Source organism: Artemia sp. Qi Xiang Cuo, chromosome 1 (assembly GCF_049724085.1).
Source record: "Artemia sp. Qi Xiang Cuo chromosome 1, ASM4972408v1, whole genome shotgun sequence".
Lineage (NCBI taxonomy): Eukaryota > Metazoa > Arthropoda > Branchiopoda > Anostraca > Artemiidae > Artemia > Artemia sp. Qi Xiang Cuo.
The window spans coordinates 54,446,998-54,465,885 of record NC_142794.1 but is presented as its reverse complement, the minus strand read 5'-3'; the positions used below and the strand labels follow the sequence as shown (position 1 = coordinate 54,465,885).

The 18,888-nt window shown below is 37.2% G+C and overlaps 1 protein-coding gene across 1 annotated transcript in view; it reads right to left on the bottom strand.

Annotated features, from left to right (window-relative positions):
* Positions 1–525: 525 nt before the first annotated feature.
* The window catches only part of LOC148956487 (solute carrier family 25 member 35-like), a 34,825-nt gene continuing 16,462 nt past the window's right edge, over positions 526–18,888 (bottom strand). The window contains exons 2-5 of the mRNA XM_089108340.1: positions 16,646–16,855; positions 11,229–11,447; positions 4,741–4,855; positions 526–783 (exon numbers count right to left, since the gene is read on the bottom strand). Coding sequence (XP_088964466.1) covers positions 569–783; positions 4,741–4,855; positions 11,229–11,447; positions 16,646–16,855 — 759 coding nt within the window. The 3' untranslated portion in view covers positions 526–568. The remainder of the gene's footprint in view (positions 784–4,740; positions 4,856–11,228; positions 11,448–16,645; positions 16,856–18,888) is intronic.

Genomic DNA, 18,888 nt, shown 5'->3' with positions numbered 1-18,888 from the left:
TATTGAACCTTGGAGCAAAGAATAAAATTCCGACGTTGAATTAAAATTGAGGTTGTCTTGCTACCAGGGATGTCAATATTATGAATCAGGTCATTTTTGAGCCATAATTGTCGCCTTTTTAGTATAACTGCGACTCAAAAATGACTCGAGTAGTGAACACGACAGCTCAGTCGTCTATAATATAATAATAATCAATTCCCGCAGAAAAATAGTATGCTACACACGGGACATTTGGAAATAGATGTCCAAAGGATTTCAGGCCTCTCCAGTCAATATAATAGGGTTGTTAACAATTTATACTGAATTTAACTGAAAACTTTGCTTTGATTTTGGGTGACTGAGGCTTGCTGGTAACGTTCTAACCGTGTAAGATATGGGTAAATTAGTAATTTAACCGCATATTTTTGTTTAAGTTGGGCGGTCACATATAAAAAAATAAAATGTTTAAAAACTGAACTCTCAAATAGCTTTACTGCAAATACCTTTTTAAGGAACAACTATAATATATAACTAGAAATAAAATGGAATTTATTTTTAAGAAAATATACTATAAATAGTTTCAAAGAAATCAACTGATGGCCTTGTTGGCTGATATTTCAGCTGACTTTTGTAGCTTCCTTAATTGAGTCCAGAACAATAGGTTTAAAACTGAATGTGGGCCTATCCGGAAGTAACTCGCTAACAAACCCTTGTACAAGCCGAGAGGTCCTTCTGTTCTCAAAACTTTGATACAACAATCAACGACACCGCTATAAAGCAAGCCTCTTCCTTTTGCATCTATTCCTGTAAAAGAACAAGATAAGACATATTTAAAAAAAAAAAAAATATATAACGTAACGATCCCTAGAAAGGCTCCACGACTTGAAGAGTCAGAACTTTTATTGTAGTCCCCAAAGGACGAGCTAAATACAGAAACATCCGATAATACTGCTGCAGCTACAAACTGGTTTTAATGAAAAGTAGCCCGAGTCACACACGATGACGTGCACTCACCATAGTACCTAACTAGAAGCTTCCCCTTTAGCAACCTTGCTATGGAACCTTGATGTTGTGTAACATAATATTGCTTAACATATGTACTCGTTACATAGGACATGAATTGTATCAATCTATGCTGCTTTGCTTTACGAAGAAAACAACGCATGTAAATTGCCACATTAGAGTTTACCAATAAATTGCTTTTACTCCAGTTTACAAAGGAAAGAGACAGAAACTGAGGTGTAGTGCAAATGAATTGAATACATAAATATTTCTGTTTTTTTTTTATAAATTAGGAAGCGGTACAACATGCGGAATAAATTAAACAAAGGCCATGCCTTACTTTAAATAAAGGCTTATCATCCTACTCACACATTCATAAGAGGGGACTGTGTAGGGCAAATCAGTCCCTCTGAAAAAAAAAAAAAAAAGGTATTGTCTACATAATTCGACCTAACTGCTTGTTTAGACGATTCCCCATTAGAAATTATATACTAATCGCTTTAACATACTCTGAATATTTGTCCAAATCCATTTTAATAATGATCATGTCAATAGCTAAAACCTGACAATCTACTTCAAAAGCCTACTCAGCTTGTATTACCCAACAGGCTGCTGTAGGATAATCCCTGTAGAAGTCCCCAAATAATGTAATTGACCCGTTTTTAACAGTAAAATGTTATTAGAAAATATGGGCACGGTGCACTTTATTTAAACCGAAATGATAGAAAGGATTTAAATGTGAGTGATTATGGGCACATATTGGGCCTATGCCACCCCTCTCCTCAACCACCAGATATTTGGTAAACCGATATGCACGTGTCACTTCGTTTAAACTAGATATTCAGCTTGAACTGACTTCATTTACAACTTGGACAAAAGTCCAAGTTGCTAATTGTCTTGATGGGCATCAGAAAGACACATTGCACTTTCTTTGAACAGGAATCATACAAAAAGGTTTTCAATCTATATGATTGTAAATCCCAACTGGGCCAGTACCCTTTCCAATATCCACCAGTCCCACCACGACCATTTTAACAGAAAGATAGACATGTCAAATCTTGTTTAAACCTGATTCATGCAAGGTTTTCCAATCTTTTGATTCAAGGACCAAAGTATACCCATTACAACTCTAGTATTGCTGCCTTCTCCAAATGTTAACTTTTTAGCACTAAGGTAGGAATATGGCATCTAGTTTTAACTGGGATCACACAAGAATGTCAAGTCTATTTGATTGAAGAACCAAAAAGGCCCAGTTGCCCTTTCAACATCCCCAGCCTCCTTTCCCACCGCCACATTTTTGCACAAAGATATACATATAGGTTTCACCTTGTTTAAACAGCTTTTATTTCTCTTTGAAAGAGCATTTTAATAAAAATATTCTTTTTTAACTTAGCTCTTTTCTTCCATAAGAAAAGCTTGGTTTTCTTTTTTAATTAATTTTATTACAGGCAATGAACTAGAATTGAAATAATAAAGAATGTCTACCATAAAGTATTTGTTATTATATTTTCTTTCCTTGGACTAATCGCATGAAACAGACACTCGTAAAAGCTCGGGAAAGGGCTTATTCGATCGTAAATTAGAAGTTCGTGTCCTTTTTTCAGAGACAAAACTGATCAAATGGTTATCTGCCGCTTTCCGTATTGGCCTATATAAAAAGAGGCTTTGGAGATATTTTTTAACAGAAAGGTATATTGCTACAATTTCTTGAAATCAACTACGCAAAGATTTTCAATATTTGTGATTAAACTACCCAAAATGAGGACTTTGGCCCACGACCCTCAGGATTCCCAGCCTTTTCTTTTTGCTTTTTTTTTCTTGATTTTCAAGGGATTGGTGTTGAAAATTTTTGAAATTAATGATCACCAATGTGGGATGAACTCTGCAACATAGACGTCCAAAATAAAAACATACTGGTCATAGTAGACCTTATTGAAATAATTTAAGCAGGATTTTCAACCTGCATGATTGGACGGCCCTAATTATGATGTTTAGACCCCCCAGATACCAAACGACAGCCCATCCCTTTTAGAAGTTGAGAGGGTATAGCATTACCCATATATGTAGTGTTTTATTTTTGTTTTAGGTTTCATATCTTGATTTATAGTCAATTTCGGGATGTTTTAGGTGTGACCTCATCTCTTATTGGCTATTATTCGGTTTAAGTTTTAGGTTTCCCCCTGATTTTCATACGAAATCTTCATTATTTTTGCTTATTTCATTCACTATAACAAACATCACATAGAGCTAAATTTCATATCAACGTGAGAGACCAGTATTGAGAAATTATTGATAAATTAACGAACATTCATTGAGAAATTAGCGAACAAAGAATACAGATCAGCCTTTCAGGTTTTATGACTGACCATTCGTCACTGAAATGAGAACTAGAGTAAGAATAGGCAAAAAATATTCAGTAACAGCAAAATCTTTCTTTGCGTGAATATAAAAGAAATCCGCGTGAAACTTCAATCAAAAGAGCAAGTTTGTTTTATTCGAAATGGAAAGGACAATACATATTAAAAAGAGTGAAGAATGAAAACATTAATTTTGGGTCTACACTTAAAACATGAAAATGCTAAATGTTTGAAAGATAGAGGTTCGACCATAAGGGCGGAGATCAGCCCCCTGGTATTAGTTCACAGGAGCTTCGAAAATTTGAAATATCGTAGCTTAGAATAGGCTTCTTTTACTTTTATAAAAAGGGGATAAAATTAAATGTAGATGCTTCCACTTCTTTCCCATTTATGAAGAATGTTCTTAACGGCAGTTGCAAGGGCCACCTCTCCATTGCATAGCTATCTTTATCCCTTAATACAAGCTTCGACTCCCTTCTTGTCTTCTTCTTTCTTTACTTTTTCTCGTTATTAAAGCTGAAAAACCTTTAAGCGTAAATCGAGTAGTTTCGCCAAATTTTCCTTATGTAGGCTTACAAAGAATGAAAGTGATTAAGAAAACAACTAGAAGTCTATCAAGTTAGAATTCCTCCTTAAGTTAATAACAGACTTACGTATTGGAAACAAAATTCCCGTATGTTTTAAGAATTCATTTACCGTCTAAGTTATATGCGGAGGCAGAGATGTTAATAGTCAAAATGTGTGTGTGTGAAAGGGGATAACATTTTACCAAGTCTATGATCATTATTGCCAACATAAACCGAGAATTTAGTCAAATTGGAGGAGACCCCTCCACATCATCCCTGGCCCTTATTCTATGCGTTTATATTAGGGATACATTATTAAAGTGAATTAAGCCCAAAAAAGGATCGAAGACCAAGAGGAGAACTTTCACTATCCATTTGAATTTCTTAGAGCCATTTAAGATTACTTTTGGCTAAGGTAAAGAATACGGCATTGGACTTTACTGTCCCTACCGACGGTGCTGAACTCCGTTTCTTGGCCCTTCAGGCAGGAAGTGCAATGTGGGGTTGGGGGCCAACAATCCTGTACTTTCGCACACCCTTCCTGTTTACCTTCCCCAGATTTCTCCAGGTACCCATTTAAAGCTGAGTCGACTCTGGCTGAGCTTCCAGAGTCACGCCACTGACCCCAGTCCCAAACCAAATAATTGAGTATACTAGGATTCGAACCCTCGTCCTCTCGGACAAAGGATCCTAAGCCTTGGCATAAAACTGGTTATTCGTATAAAAATGTAGCATATTATGCATCCAAAGAATAATTTGTGATAAAAATAGAATTAGTATGCTTTAATATTGAGCCCCTCCTCCTTCCCATTATAAAGAAAACAATTTGAGTTTACCTTGATTATATATCCTAGTAGAGATGACATCAAAAGGAGTCATTAATAATACAACAGCAATTCCACTTAGAAAACTAGACGCTAAAATATTGAGCCAGGAATCGTGCGGGAAAATCTGAAAAAGAAAATGTAGTCCACTCAGTTTTGAATGAAGTAATACAAATTACTTAATCATAGCATACAGACCGAATCCCATTTCCCCAAAGGGTGTAAATATATCCTTAATCAACACTGTTTTGATAATAGTCCAGGACTTTTAGCTCAAAAAAGTGTCGAACCCGGACAAAATTGCAATATAAACGAAAATGGTACCAAAAGGATCAGAAAAAAATTCTGTACAACATACTAAAAGTCCCTATAAATCCGAGTGGGGCGAGTACCCGAAAAACAGGGGAAAAGGGGGAAATGCGGGGGAAAATGGGAAAAATGCCGAACATGCCCAGAAAATAGTTTAAAGTGAGTTTTCTGAGGTTTTCACATACGCTGATTACGAAATTGACATCTAAAATTCAGTGTAGAAAAAGAGTACTACGGAAAACGGGGGAACAGGGGAAAGAGGGGATAAAAGAGAACAATACAGGGTAGGGGTAGAATGCGATTTGAAAGATATTTTCTGGGTTATTCCTATCTGGTGATTACGAAATTGAGAACTAAAATGATATAAAAAAATTGATTAAAATAAAACGGGGGAATGGGGGGGGAGGGAGGGGACAAAGGGATAGATACAGGGTAGGGGTAGAAAGCATGTGAAAATGCTTACAAATGTTAATACAGGAGATCTATAGAAGTTCTGCTACCCCATAGGTTCGGAATACAGTGAAACACGGAGAATACAGTGAAACACATTTTCAGCGGCAAAGCGGTTGCAAGAGCAGTAGGAGCGCAAAAGCTAGTCGACGTATCACTGAATATTTCTCTTTTGTGTAGGGCATACTTGAGTCCATATCGCGAGAGACCTTCCGACCGCGAAGATTTTGTACGAGTCTCCAGCGTGTATGACGAGTTGGTGGATGGAAATATTTCTCTGGAAGAAGCGGCTTCAGGCGATTTCGCTACGCCTCGAAGCCTTAAAATCGTCTCTGAAATCCAGCAGAACTGCGAAACTATTCATGCAGTATTCTGAAACGGTTTCGATCTTTCGGAAATTTTTGAAAGCAGGAAGGACAGGAGACTGGAATCTCTACTTATCCTCTCTTTCTCATATTCTCCCATACCTTACAGCTGCGGGGCATAATCTTTATGCCAAGTCAGTTCGTCTTTTTCTTCAGATGATGCAGGAACTTGAAACATCGAATCCACAGCTCTTCGGACAGTTTGCAAGCGGCAAGTTTATTGCCCGACGAAGTGATCGTTATTGCGCTGGATTGGCTCCAGACCTCATCATCGAGACAGTGCTGATGAAGAGCCTAAAAACAGATGGAGGGCTGACAAGAGGAAAAGGGATGACTGAGCTACAGAGAAACATATGGACAATGTCTATGCCAGTACTCGCTTCAGTGAATGATCTAATGCAGAAACTGACGGGCCTAGAGTACAGTTCTAGTGAACAGCACGTTACTGCAACCGCAGCACGAATAAGGAGAGATACTAAGGATCTACTGACGTTTCTTGAATTCCTTCTAGAAAACTGTCCTTTCACTAGTTCCACAGAGCTTAGAAGTATAGGTTCCGGGTTGATTGCCCAAAAAGGCGTCAATGCAGAGGATGCTAAAGCTGTAGGTGAGCTAATCCTCCAGCGCATGGATGGCCAATCCCTCGAAAGTTTTTCATTCAGGAAGAAAGACAAAGTCGTTACACTGGCATCCGATGGGAATATTAGGGTAGATGGTGCTATTTTGCATATCGACCCTGCGCTGCTTTTTCAACGTCTTTCGACTGCTGCCCATACATCTGAAAACGACATGGCAGAAACTCTACGTTACGAACTGTGCAGTTATCCGCCCGCTTTGTTTGAGAATTCTGGCATAATGCGTCAACCAGACAAACCTGCACTAGCGAAAGCAATATGGTAAGAAGCGAAAACGGACTCGATTCACCACCTGCCAATGTCAAATCGTGTCACTATAGTTGACGGAGGTGGGCTGCTTCAGCAAGTACCTTGGAAGATTGGTGATACTTATGATTCAATCTATGACAGCTATGTTAGTTTCGTTACTCGACGCTGTACCTCCCCTACTGTTGTCTTCGATGGATACAGCACTGGTCCAACCACGAAAGATGCTACCCACAACCGACGGTGTAAGGGAAGCCAGCATCAAGTGATCGATTTCAGTTTAGGGATGAAGCTCCAGAAAAAGAAGGAAGAGTTTTTGAGCAACTCTCAGAACAAACAGCGAATTATAAGCTAGGCTATATCGGGGAAAAACTTAGAGCCAAAGGATTTGAAGTCGTCCATGCGAAGGACGATGCTGACTATCTAATCGTGAAGACTGCCGTAACGAAAGCAGAAAACTCTGAAACAATAGTTCTTGGCAATGACACTGACCTTCTGATTTTACTCTTGTATCACTTCCCGCCTAGTGCAAAAACACTTTACTTCGAATCGTCAACGAACGCAAAAGAAGCGATAACACGGTTCTGGTGCCTCAACGAAGTTAAAAAAAAAATGGGAGAAGTATCCAGGCTACTTCTGGTAGGGCACACACTCTTGGGATGTGACACGACCTCACGAGTTTTCGGACTTGGAAAGCAAGCTGTGCGACCTCTTTTGAAGAAGAGCGAAGTGTTCAGAAAAAAATGCGAAGTGTTTCTGAATGAATCATCGTCTAGAGATGAAATTGTGAAAGCGGGTGAATATCTTCTCCTCAGCTTGTATAAAGCACGACCAAACGAAGATCTCACTAAGCTGCGACATTGAATTTTCTTGGAAAAAGTTTCTCCGTCAAATACTACGGCGTTTGTTAAGCCTGAAAGGCTTCCGCCAACCGAAGCTGCAGCTTCATTCCACTCTCAGTGAGTGCGCCTCCAGGTATCCCGTTGGAAAGGGGAGCCAGCTGACCTCGACCCGGCTGACTGGGGTTGGCTCCTCAGAGACCATAAATACTCACCTGTGAATACCGATTTGTTGCCCGCACCTCAGACTCTTTTGAGTGTCGTGAGATGCAACTGTAAGACAGGCTGCGAGAACTCACGATGCAGCTGCAAGAAAAATGGATTAGCGTGTACGTTCGCGTGCAGAGAATGTCAGGGTATCAACTTTTTGAACAGGGACAACGAGATTGTCGAAGATGAGGAGATCGACTAGTGACATCAATGCTGTGTTTTTCAAGTCAACTCTACTGCCTTAAAAAGTGCAGATTTTACCTATAGTTACTGAAGTTCTTTTTTTAGTTTTTTATTCAACGATATTGCCTTCGAAAGTACAAATTTTACCTATAGTAGCTGAAGTTTTATACTGTGATCACTGCCAAGCGGTTGTTTTCTTTATGTTTAGTAATTCAAATGGTTGTAAGAAATGTCTGTGATTCAAGAAAATAAAAGTTTGAAACTTAAGCGAGTTATTTTGTCCATAGGCCCACTTATAAGCCAGTAGCAGCTGGCTCAGGAGTCAGGCTTCCCTTCCCCCTGTCTGTTATTTTCTCCAGTTCTGTTTGTTTTTCATGGTTCTTGTTTTTTTTCTTTTATTTTAGCTGTCAATGTTGGGATTATCAGATATAAAAACCCAGGAAAATACAGTTCAAACTGATTTATACCCCTGAATTGAATTGTCCCATTTCTTACCCTCGATCCCCCGTGTCTCTCATTATGGCGGGGGGCATGTTCGTTCTTTCATTTTAGATGTAGTTTCGGGATCAGCAGATAGAAAGACCCCAGAAAACATATTTCAAAGCGGTTTCTACCCCTACCCTGTATTTTTAAATTTTTCCCCTCTTCCCCCTGTTCCCCCCGTTTTCCGTAGTACTTTTATTCTATACTGAATTTTAGATGTCAGTTTCATGATCAGAGTATGGGAAAGCCCCAGAAAACTCACTTTGAACTATTTTCTGGGCATGTTCGGCATTTTTCCCAATTTCCCCCGCATTTCCCCTGTTTTTCGGGTACTCGCCCCACTCGGATTTATGGGGACTTTTAGTATGTTGTACAGAATTTTTTTCTGATCATTTTGGTACCATTTTCGTTTATATTGCAATTTTGTCCGGGTCAAACCCTAAAAGTCCTGGACTATAACCCATGAAGTCACCGTATTTTCCTTTTCTCATTTTTTCTTAGCCCCGAATCCAAAATAATCTTGAAAACGACGCTTTGGATTTTGATTGACTTACATCTAATTGCACAACGAAACCCAAGATTGAGGAGAAAAAAGAAACTGTCCACACAAGTTATTGTTGAGGAATTGGGAGAATTTCTCTTAAAAATAGAACCATGAAAACTAACAAAATACAACTTCTATGGCAACCAGAAAACTTCCCAGAAAAATTTCTGAAGATCGGGAAAATTTTCAAGGACCATAATTTTTCGCTGGAAAAAGTAAAATAGTGCTTAAAATCAATATTTCAGGACAAAGTCAGTAAGAAATTAATTGTTAAGAACTTGAACATCTAATAAAAAGATAATTAATCGTTATAAAGAGCAATGTGCCACCCATATATTGTTTTTTTTCCAATGTCAATATACACGTGTAGCGAAACGTGTGTTGGTGCCATTTTAAAAATGGCACCAAACGATCAGATGACTGTCCCATATTGCATATTATATTCCATCTGGTGTTTGATTTCCATCTAAGTTGGCACGTATAAGTTTTTAAAGTCACTTATTACAAATATTTAACCGAAATTGCATTTACAGCAACATAATTGCCTATAATCTCATGGACAAGGCCTCTAAATTACGTAAACAATCCCTTCTAAAATGAACACTTGAAAGACAAAGTTTGTAGAGTGGAGGGCGTGTTATACCTTGCTAAAATCATGACCGTGTACATATTTTCTTTGTAATTAAAGTATATCCTGGGACCAGAATCCAGTCCTCACATTCACAAATACAGAAACATCACACCTCTTTCGAGTCGTAACTGTTCAAGGATCATTTTGGAAGTGGCGTCAAATTATAGTATGAACACCCCCCAAATACACCAAGCTAACAATCCCCCAAAGGTGTTGATCCTGTGTTTAAATCGAACGATTCTTTGGTCTGTGTAGTTGGGGCAACTTAGGGCAGGGCCGTGCAACCACCCCTACCCCTAACTTTATAAATATAGGAAGGTTGCACTGATTTCGACTCGTGATTGTTCAGTGACAATTTCAAGCGAATAGTAATAGAGCCCAAAAGCCTTCCCCATCCCTATCCCCCATGCTTTGTAATTATAGACGTAATACACCTCTTTCGACTTATGGTTCTTCATGAATCCTTTAGGAAGATATATTCACTACCAGGCGACAGTCTCAAACCAAGTAAGTAAATATTTTCTGAACGATGCTTGATTTCCATCAAATTAATACTAAAATATTGCGCTAAGCTTATAATTTTAACCACATAGTTGTATGAAGTCCCCTTAAGAGGGCCGAAAAATATCTAAATGTCCCATTTTAAACAAATTATTTAAAGATAAATTTTAGTAGAGTTGTGGGTATTTTACAACTTGTTAAAAAACTGATCTCGCACAAATTTTCATCTACATCATTGCAGGACACTGGTTCCTGAACACCCACCTCCCCCAACTTTATAAGACTATTAATGTTACACCTCTTTTGGTTCTTGAAGCAAAAAGTCTGAAATTATTTTTGATAATGTGCCAGAATCGGAAAATTATTTACAATGCATAATTGAGCATTGAAGCAGGGTGACAAAATCACTATACTGATGTTCAATCATTGTAGTGATAGTCCACCAGTGAATGCAACTTTTAACGTGTTCTTATTTTGATTAATTTGACTGTATTAACATAGATTTTGTGTAAGATTTTTGAATAAAACAATCGTTTTAATTTGTTCGAATCTTATATCAGAAGACAGTATACAAGCCCATATAACTTTACCGACCTATATGATATCCACACAGTATCTCTTATTCAGTTGTTGTAAAATACTTTCAACCTGGCTAATCAATAATGCACCCAATCAGCCAATTGATGTTCATGAAATTTCACAATAAATGCTAATGTGCAAAAATCCCAAAGGCCTGCTGTTGCTTCTGTCAAGTTAGATGGAGTCATTCCCATCAAGACCCAACCTGTTTTAGAATGTTCCCTATTTATGAAGTCATACACATTCTCCTTTATTCACAAATTTTGATCCGATATTTTTTTCACTAAAAACTTAACGTTTAGAATCAATATTAATAGCAGTCTTTTATTGCACATATTGTTACTAAGGTTCCTTTTTTAATGTGCCAGTTTTCAATTGACACGGTCCTTTTACTTATAGTTCATTATCATGAATGATTTGATTTCTAGGCATTATAGCTGTTATACTTGTACTTTTAACAATCTAAACCCTAACAAGCCGTATTAATGTCAAAACGGTTTGTAAAATGATTGAGATTCAACTTACTTTGAGCTCATGAATGTACTCTCTAGACTTAGTGAACGTTAGGAGCTGGCTTGCTGATCCTACTGATACTCTTGGCAGAGACGATAATGAGCCTCTCCACAGCCCTTTGATTCCATGCTGTTTATAAATAGAGCTCACAGCGTCTCGCATCCCATTATGATCGTGCTGATAGCCTACAGCAATGGACGCATTTGAATGAGACTGAAGTTGAGTCTTCACCTAGGTATATAGTAAATAGATATATAGTATATAGGTATATAGAATATAGTCGAGTTTCATGCGTTATTTTTCACTTTTACAGAGATATAAATAGTAACTAAAGAAGATGAAAGGCCCTTTTAAAAAATAGAATTATTCGTCATTTTATTTGATGTTTACCAGTATTCTGGAATGATTTTTATCGTACTGTTTTTCTTAAAATGATTTGATTTTTAAACTTAGGAATCCTGCTACTACCTTCGGACATGATACGAAATTTTACGTACAACCCTGCATTTGAGAAGTGAGGGGAACCTTTCCCCCACACTTTTGTTCAGGTTGATCCAAAGGATCCCCCATGAACATTGAAGAAATGTTTTTCTCATAATGCACTTTAAGGAGCTTTATACCTCAATTAATTAAACAAAAGAATTCTGATAATCCCCTGTAAATTCTACTTGCTATACTATTGGTTACCAGCTACATATTTTTGGGTGGAGATATCAAGTTTCAAGAATTAAAAGCTGTCTTTTCTTTGTAAAGGTAAAATCAAGGAGGCCAACAGAGTTATGCACGCTTCTCCTCCACCCGCTTCTCCTTTACAACATCCCAAGAAGTTCCCATTTTCCTTAAGTCTTTCCTTACGACATCGTCCCACCCTATTCGGGGGCGACCTGCTTTTCGTTGGCCCTAGACGGGTGACCGACAAGGACGATCTTCGGCCATTCGGCCTTCATGTGCTGAAAGTGTCCTAGCCATCTCAAACCTTTCTTTCATTATAGCCCTGAAAGCGGGAATGACCCACATTTTTCGCATAGCTTACTGTTTAAGATAAGGTCAGTAAGTCGGGACCCAAAACAATCCGTAGGTAATTTCTCTGGAAAATTTCTAACAAATCCTCCTCCGTTTCGAAGCACCCACCTTTCAAAACTATACTTGACCAGAGTCATCACTGTAGCTTCTAACATTCTCATCTTGGTGCGTAGACTTATCTTCCTATTCTTCCAAACTTTTTGCAACTGTGAAAAAAAAACCTGCACCAACCATATTTACAAATAATACTACCTAGGAAAGTGAAACTGTCCACTTGATCGATCTTCTCGTTACCCAACATCACCTCTTCTCCTTCACTTATACCTGATCTTAGCCTGATCATGAATTTTCAAATAAATTCTAGCACCCTGAAAATGCAAAACCTCTAAAACTTCATTCGTTTTGATATCATTTTCATCTAGGATGCTTAAAAAATCAGCATAATCTAAGTCTAGGAGAGTTTTACTTCTTCAATTGATTCCGAATTCTCCCATTGCCTTAGCTGTGCTCCTTAGGATAGAATCCATCAAAATATTCCATATAAATGGGGATAATACAACCAAAATGTAATTGATTCTATAATAAGTTATAACAAAATTAATTTTTTTTACCGTTAGATGGAAAAATTAGCTCAACAACATACCCAAAATCGACACCGCTACAGCAAGGCAAAATAAATATGCATTTAAAGTACGGAGGAAGGGCCTCTAAAAATTCATTCGTTTTGGTATCATTTTCATCTAGGATGCTGAAAAAATCAGCATAATCTAAGTCTAGGAGAGTTTTACTTCTTCAATTGATTCCGAATTCTCCCATTGCCTTAGCTGTACTCCTTAGGATAGAATCCATCAAAATATTCCATATAAATGGGGATAATACAACCAAAATGTAATTGATTCTATAATAAGTTATAACAAAATTAATTTTTTTTTACCGTTAGATGGAAAAATTAGCTCAATAACATACCCAAAATCGACACCGCTACAGCAAGGCAAAATAAATCTGCTTTTAAAGTACGGAGGAAGGGCCAAAAAGCTAAAAATTTTAATCCCCGATAGAACAAGAAAAGGATTATTGACCTGCATAAACCCCGTAATTGCAATATTACCGTATATAAAACGCTTCTTTATTAGCATTAGCTGCCTTCTCTGGGAACCTTAAATTGAACAGAAAAAAGTTTTTCTAATGTTGAATAGACGGGGTTAAGATTTGGCTGGAGCAAAAAAAAGAAAAAAAAATCGAAAGGCTTTAAGACAAAAAGCATATAGTAAGCCTCTAATACTACAGCAAAGTCCATCTTAATAAATTTTGCAATATGAGCTAAATAACTTTTACTTCTACACCAACAGAATTAGTTTTTCATTCTGACTCCAAACATATAAAATTCATAAGGTTTATAGCTAAACTATTTTCACATTGTCAAGCATAAAAAAAAATTATTGGTATCATTGGCAGCATCAGTATCTTTTGGTTTCGTGACATTCTGGCAGAAGATCCCTTGTGCAGGATTTAACAGCTAAAGACCAACGCAGAACCGACTTCCTAGATTAAAATCTCATGTTTCTATGCATCCGAATCCGTTCTGAAGAGCGCCAAGACTGCTGTTTTCACTCCGAAACTGGACATGATCCATGCATATTGAGGATGTTTGGAAAGTACGTCTCATTTGTAAAATTTAACCTGCCTACTTTGTGTTTAGTCCATAGTTGCAGTTCTTCCCTCACATGAAAAATTAATGTACGATGTAAGTGCTTCGTTTGGATAAACGCTATATAATCATCGAATTTCACTGAAAATCTGTTTCCAATTTCCCACTACGGTTTTGGGGAAAGAGCTTCATCATTCAAGTTCTGAAAGTAAACCCTATTATTTTTTTCTATTTGAGTACATGTAATCTATTTCTTTACAAGCTTGAATTGAGGCTTTAGTCTGGCTTGTTTGACTCCTCGTGAGATTATCATCATCAAAAAGCGATGAAAGAACAGCAAATAGGCCTTTTTAAAGCAGTCTTTCAGGTATGGTTGAATGTTTTGCGACAGTCAAGAGCATCAAGAAGATTAAACAAGAATCTACATGTTTTCATTCAAACTACATATCATCTTGTTATTGATCAAGTGTGAGATCTACGTAACTTCTTTCGAAAACGAAATAATTTGCGGACTTGTCAACCATATAATTAATAGCTACCGTTCCAACGTTTACAGTTTCTTCCGCGTTTGATTGTAATATCTAGGTGATATTTCATTCACCTTCACAGTCATCGACGAAATTTGAATTTTCCAATATTTGTACAACAATCAATGTTACCGGCGGTAATTCTAAAGGCAGTATGTTGCCCAAAACGAATTTCACAAGAGCGTAAAAAAACTGTACAATGTTTTGAGGTTTTCTATTGTTATTAACTAACAACTGTTTGTACAAAGAAGACTAGCACTGGTCTTTAAGATGATAAAATAAATAAAACAAGTTTTTTCAACTGTAAGTAAGAAGAAACATTAAAACTTAAACAAACAGAAATTATTACGTATACGAGGGGGGTTGCCCCCTCCTCAACACTTCGCTCTTCACGCTTAAGTTTTTTAGTACTTCTAAAAAACCTTTTTATTATTCTAATTAAATGAAACTTGTGTTTCATAAGTCGTTCTTAAAGAATTGGAATAAAATTCAAACTTTAGCGTAAAGCGGATGACTAATAATAAGAGTTCAATAGGTGGTTGGAAGCGCCCTGTAAAAGTTGTTTCCTTATGACATCCTAACAAGTTTTTTTTTTCACTTGTTTTAGCCAGGGAGAAATCTGGCTAGCGAGAAGGAATTCTGAATGTGAGAATTGCTCTTTAATAAGAAGCAATAGAGCCAAACTGAGATTTCCCATTAAAGATAGGTAATTATTATGAAGCCCTTGGATTCCCTTGGAGATAATCAACATTTTCAAAATGAGTTACTTTAATAGAAGCTGACCTGAGATGGACGCTGTAAGGGATTTTGGGAAGAAGCTTACGCCCAACTCAAAGAAGTCTTGAGTTTTTTTTGTGAACATCCAGCAACACCAGCTTATCTTTTGCCTGTCTAATTATAACCAAAAGATGACTAGTGCCAGAAGTGACAGCCTTAATCACATCAAAAACAATCAAAGAAAAACAAAATCGCAGAATGGAATATCGGTTACTCCAAGAGAGAAACACAGGATATCTTTTATCCACTATGGTATTGATAATCTTAAATGGCTATGTTAATACGGAAACCTCCTTACTGTTCTCTCACTTTTAACGGTCATTTAAGTCTCTTTTATGACTGATCTGAAGTTCCCCTCCATATTTTATGTATCTGAACTGAGTGCACTTACTAAATGTGATCTTATTCTAGGAAGAATAATTTTATAACTAGGTGCTCCTTTGCACAAATCGCGCTACGGTACTGAATAAACACACTTACAGTAAAAACAGTTACTCTGGGGAACAGCAAATACAAACAAATTAGCATAGTTGCAAGGTACATACCCCAGGGAGGCCTTTTCCCCTTTCAGATCGTATTCTTTCTAGATTTGCATGCACATAGCCTGTTTTTGCACTTTAGACGAAATAGACTCCCCTTCCCCTAAACTAAGGCACTCTTACGAATAAAACAGCACCATATGTCTTGTATATAAATTCGGCAAAAAAATTAAAGGGGAAGGATGTTAGATGATTTTTTTTTTCACCAAGGAACCCTGAACACCAGAAATACAATATTTTGCGCCACGAGTCTTCAAAGTTTCTCGCGGGTGTTCCAGAAGATTTTAAAGAATATTTAGAACATGAAGCTGCTTAAAGCAGCATATATTTATTGTTTTTATCATCTTCTAGTTTGTAGAGCAAACTCACTAATAAGTCTTCAGAGACACATCCATAGCCATGTATAGGAGTGAAGGATTTTAGCATAGACACATTAATTTACAAAAGAAAACAGGGAGAACATGTTTTTGGGGTTTCCCTGGGCTATTTCTTCTTTACCACCAGCAAAGGTTTCCTTTCAGGTTTCTTTCTAGGTGAAGCAGTAAAATCAGCATGTAAGGCACTGTTTGTTCAGATTTTTTATATTATCAGAAAACAAATCTATACAATGTTTTTTTTATATATCGTGTAACAAATTCATGGCTAATAGCACGTTTCAAAGAATTTAGTATTCATTGACATTTTTCATGTTTAAACGTTAAAAAAAAAGCGGCGATACAAGTTAATTAAAAAGGATAACCGAAAAAAATAGTTTAAAGCAAAATGAATGGACAAAAATTAGAAAAGGACGTTTACCAAAGTCATTATCAGCAGTTTAAAAAAACAAAACACTGATTTTCATTTTAAAGAAAATAATTTATTCATAAAAAGCAAACGCGTTACACGATTTTTTTTTTTAACATCCGAAAATCATACCAAATACAATGGACTACCAAAGAGGGCACCAACACATCCTGCCACTAATCCAGCCAAAATAATTTTTGCTGGACTCGCTGTTCCATCTGGTCTTCTTACAAAGCCTTTGTCTTCAAAGAAATGGAACGTTCCAAGTCTTGAGCCATTCATGCATAACTGATACCACAGTGCGGGGATTAGACCTTTTTGTAGCGCCAAGATACCCTCAACCTTAAACAAACAGTAGAAAAAAGTTACAAAGAACAGGTATCATTTGATTTAACAGTTGGCTGATGTGTTTCAGTATGGTTAATTTAGCAATCTAAAAGAGCATCAACATTTTCAAAGGTTTCGCTGTCACAGCACTTTGACTGGTGAGCTAAACAGCTAGGTCAGTATAATGTGACCTGCCTGATCATTACTATTCAGACGAAACAGAAATAAGCAAAACGCAAACCAGCCACTTGGCTATAAATTAAAAAAATGGCGAGCGGTACCGTCACTAGGCTGGTTACAAGTGATAAAATATTTTTTTTTTCGTTTTTAAAGATAATTGACTATTTTAAAGAAATGCATTTGTATGTGGTCCTCATTATTTTTATCACCAATGAATGGTCTTCAGCTACCAGGAATCATTGCCATTCACAGAGACAACGCAAGTCCAAAGTGAGAATAAAATGACCTATTTTTGTGGGTCAAGAGATGATTAACAAGAATATTCTCATTATAATGGATCTGCAATTGTATTTTTAATAAGTATTTTCTGAGAATAATGGCAAATCAACAGACGAAAACTATAGCTCTCTTTATTTTGCGAGGGATTTCCTCTGAAAGCCCCTCTTCTAAAACTAGTGGTTACTCAAAAGCAGCTTATACCTTTAACTTTTGGCAGTTCAAGTACGGTACCTCTCCTCATTTAAAATCTTTCTCCAGTTTTTGTCACTTAAACTCCGCAGCATGGACTTGGATTGTTTCAACACCCAGTCAGTATCTTTCTAGTCTGTATCTCCAATCATGCCTATGAGATTTTTTCCACATTCATTGCCCTTAGTCTTACGAGGCTTATACCCCCCCCCCCCCAATATACATATTGGAATGTAGATCCTTCTGACTGAAATAGGCATCTCAAATTTTGATATGACACCATAGGATTGTTACAGGAGTGCACAGTTCATATAATTATCCAGTAAGCTTATCGCAGATCATTTCTGGTCTTCGTTCTCGGTGCGAACAAAAAGTTCCTCCCACTTCTTTCTGCATTAGCGGGTTAGTCTGTTTCCGATTGTTTCCAACAAAGTGCATTGTTCGTAATAGCGGGTTTCAACTTGTTTCCAATTAGATCACAGTCCGACTTGTCTACCCGTGAAAAGATCTGATGCCGCCTATGTTTCTATCTGCAAAAACGTTCTCTGGAGCACTCGCACCTTGGTCCAGGTTTTTATAATGGGTGAGATAGGGAAAGATCATACTGGATAATTATATAAACTGTGCAGGAGTGCATGGGGCAGAAAAGGGCTGAGGAAAGCGACTTGTTTTCCTCCAATTCCTTTTGGCTCATGAAAAGCAGATTGAATCTTTCAATTGAGATAGAATGAGCGACCGCTGAACCTTTAATTAACGATCATACTTGCACAATGAAGAGGTCAGGAAAAAAATGTGGACAGATAGTTTAAATGTGGCATTTAATACATCTAGAAAGGGATGCTGACTAGCATGCCAGTTGAGACCTGTGTAGATTCTTATCACACGATCCCACTGCTGCCAGCTTAAAAACAGGGGTGACACATTGTTGAACCACCCATCAATTGTTTTCAATATTCATAATTAGAGTACAAGCATGGGACAGTGGGCTAAAAGTTCGTCTTCATTCAAGTAGTAAGGCAATAATTATAAACAATAATTAAATAATATGATTTAACTAGCATTGTTTAGTAAATCGTTCTTCTGTCAATCATTTTGGTGACAGACATAGATTCAAATGTTCTAACATTAAACAGATAAGTAACAAATAATACAGCAGGTGTTATATTTGGAAACGCTAGCATATTGGCAGCAATGTCAGAGATAACATACTTTGCCTTCTGCCCAATCCTATGCTCGTTCACCAGTATTCCATATGCTCCATATATGCAATCAGCTGTTTGACTTCCACGGAATACTTTACAAGCCAGAAGAATTCACATACCATGCTCTAGAGCGGTAATAAGGCTGTCACTCCCATGTAGGCTGTCATCTGTCAACTGAACGAATAATTGAGGCAGATG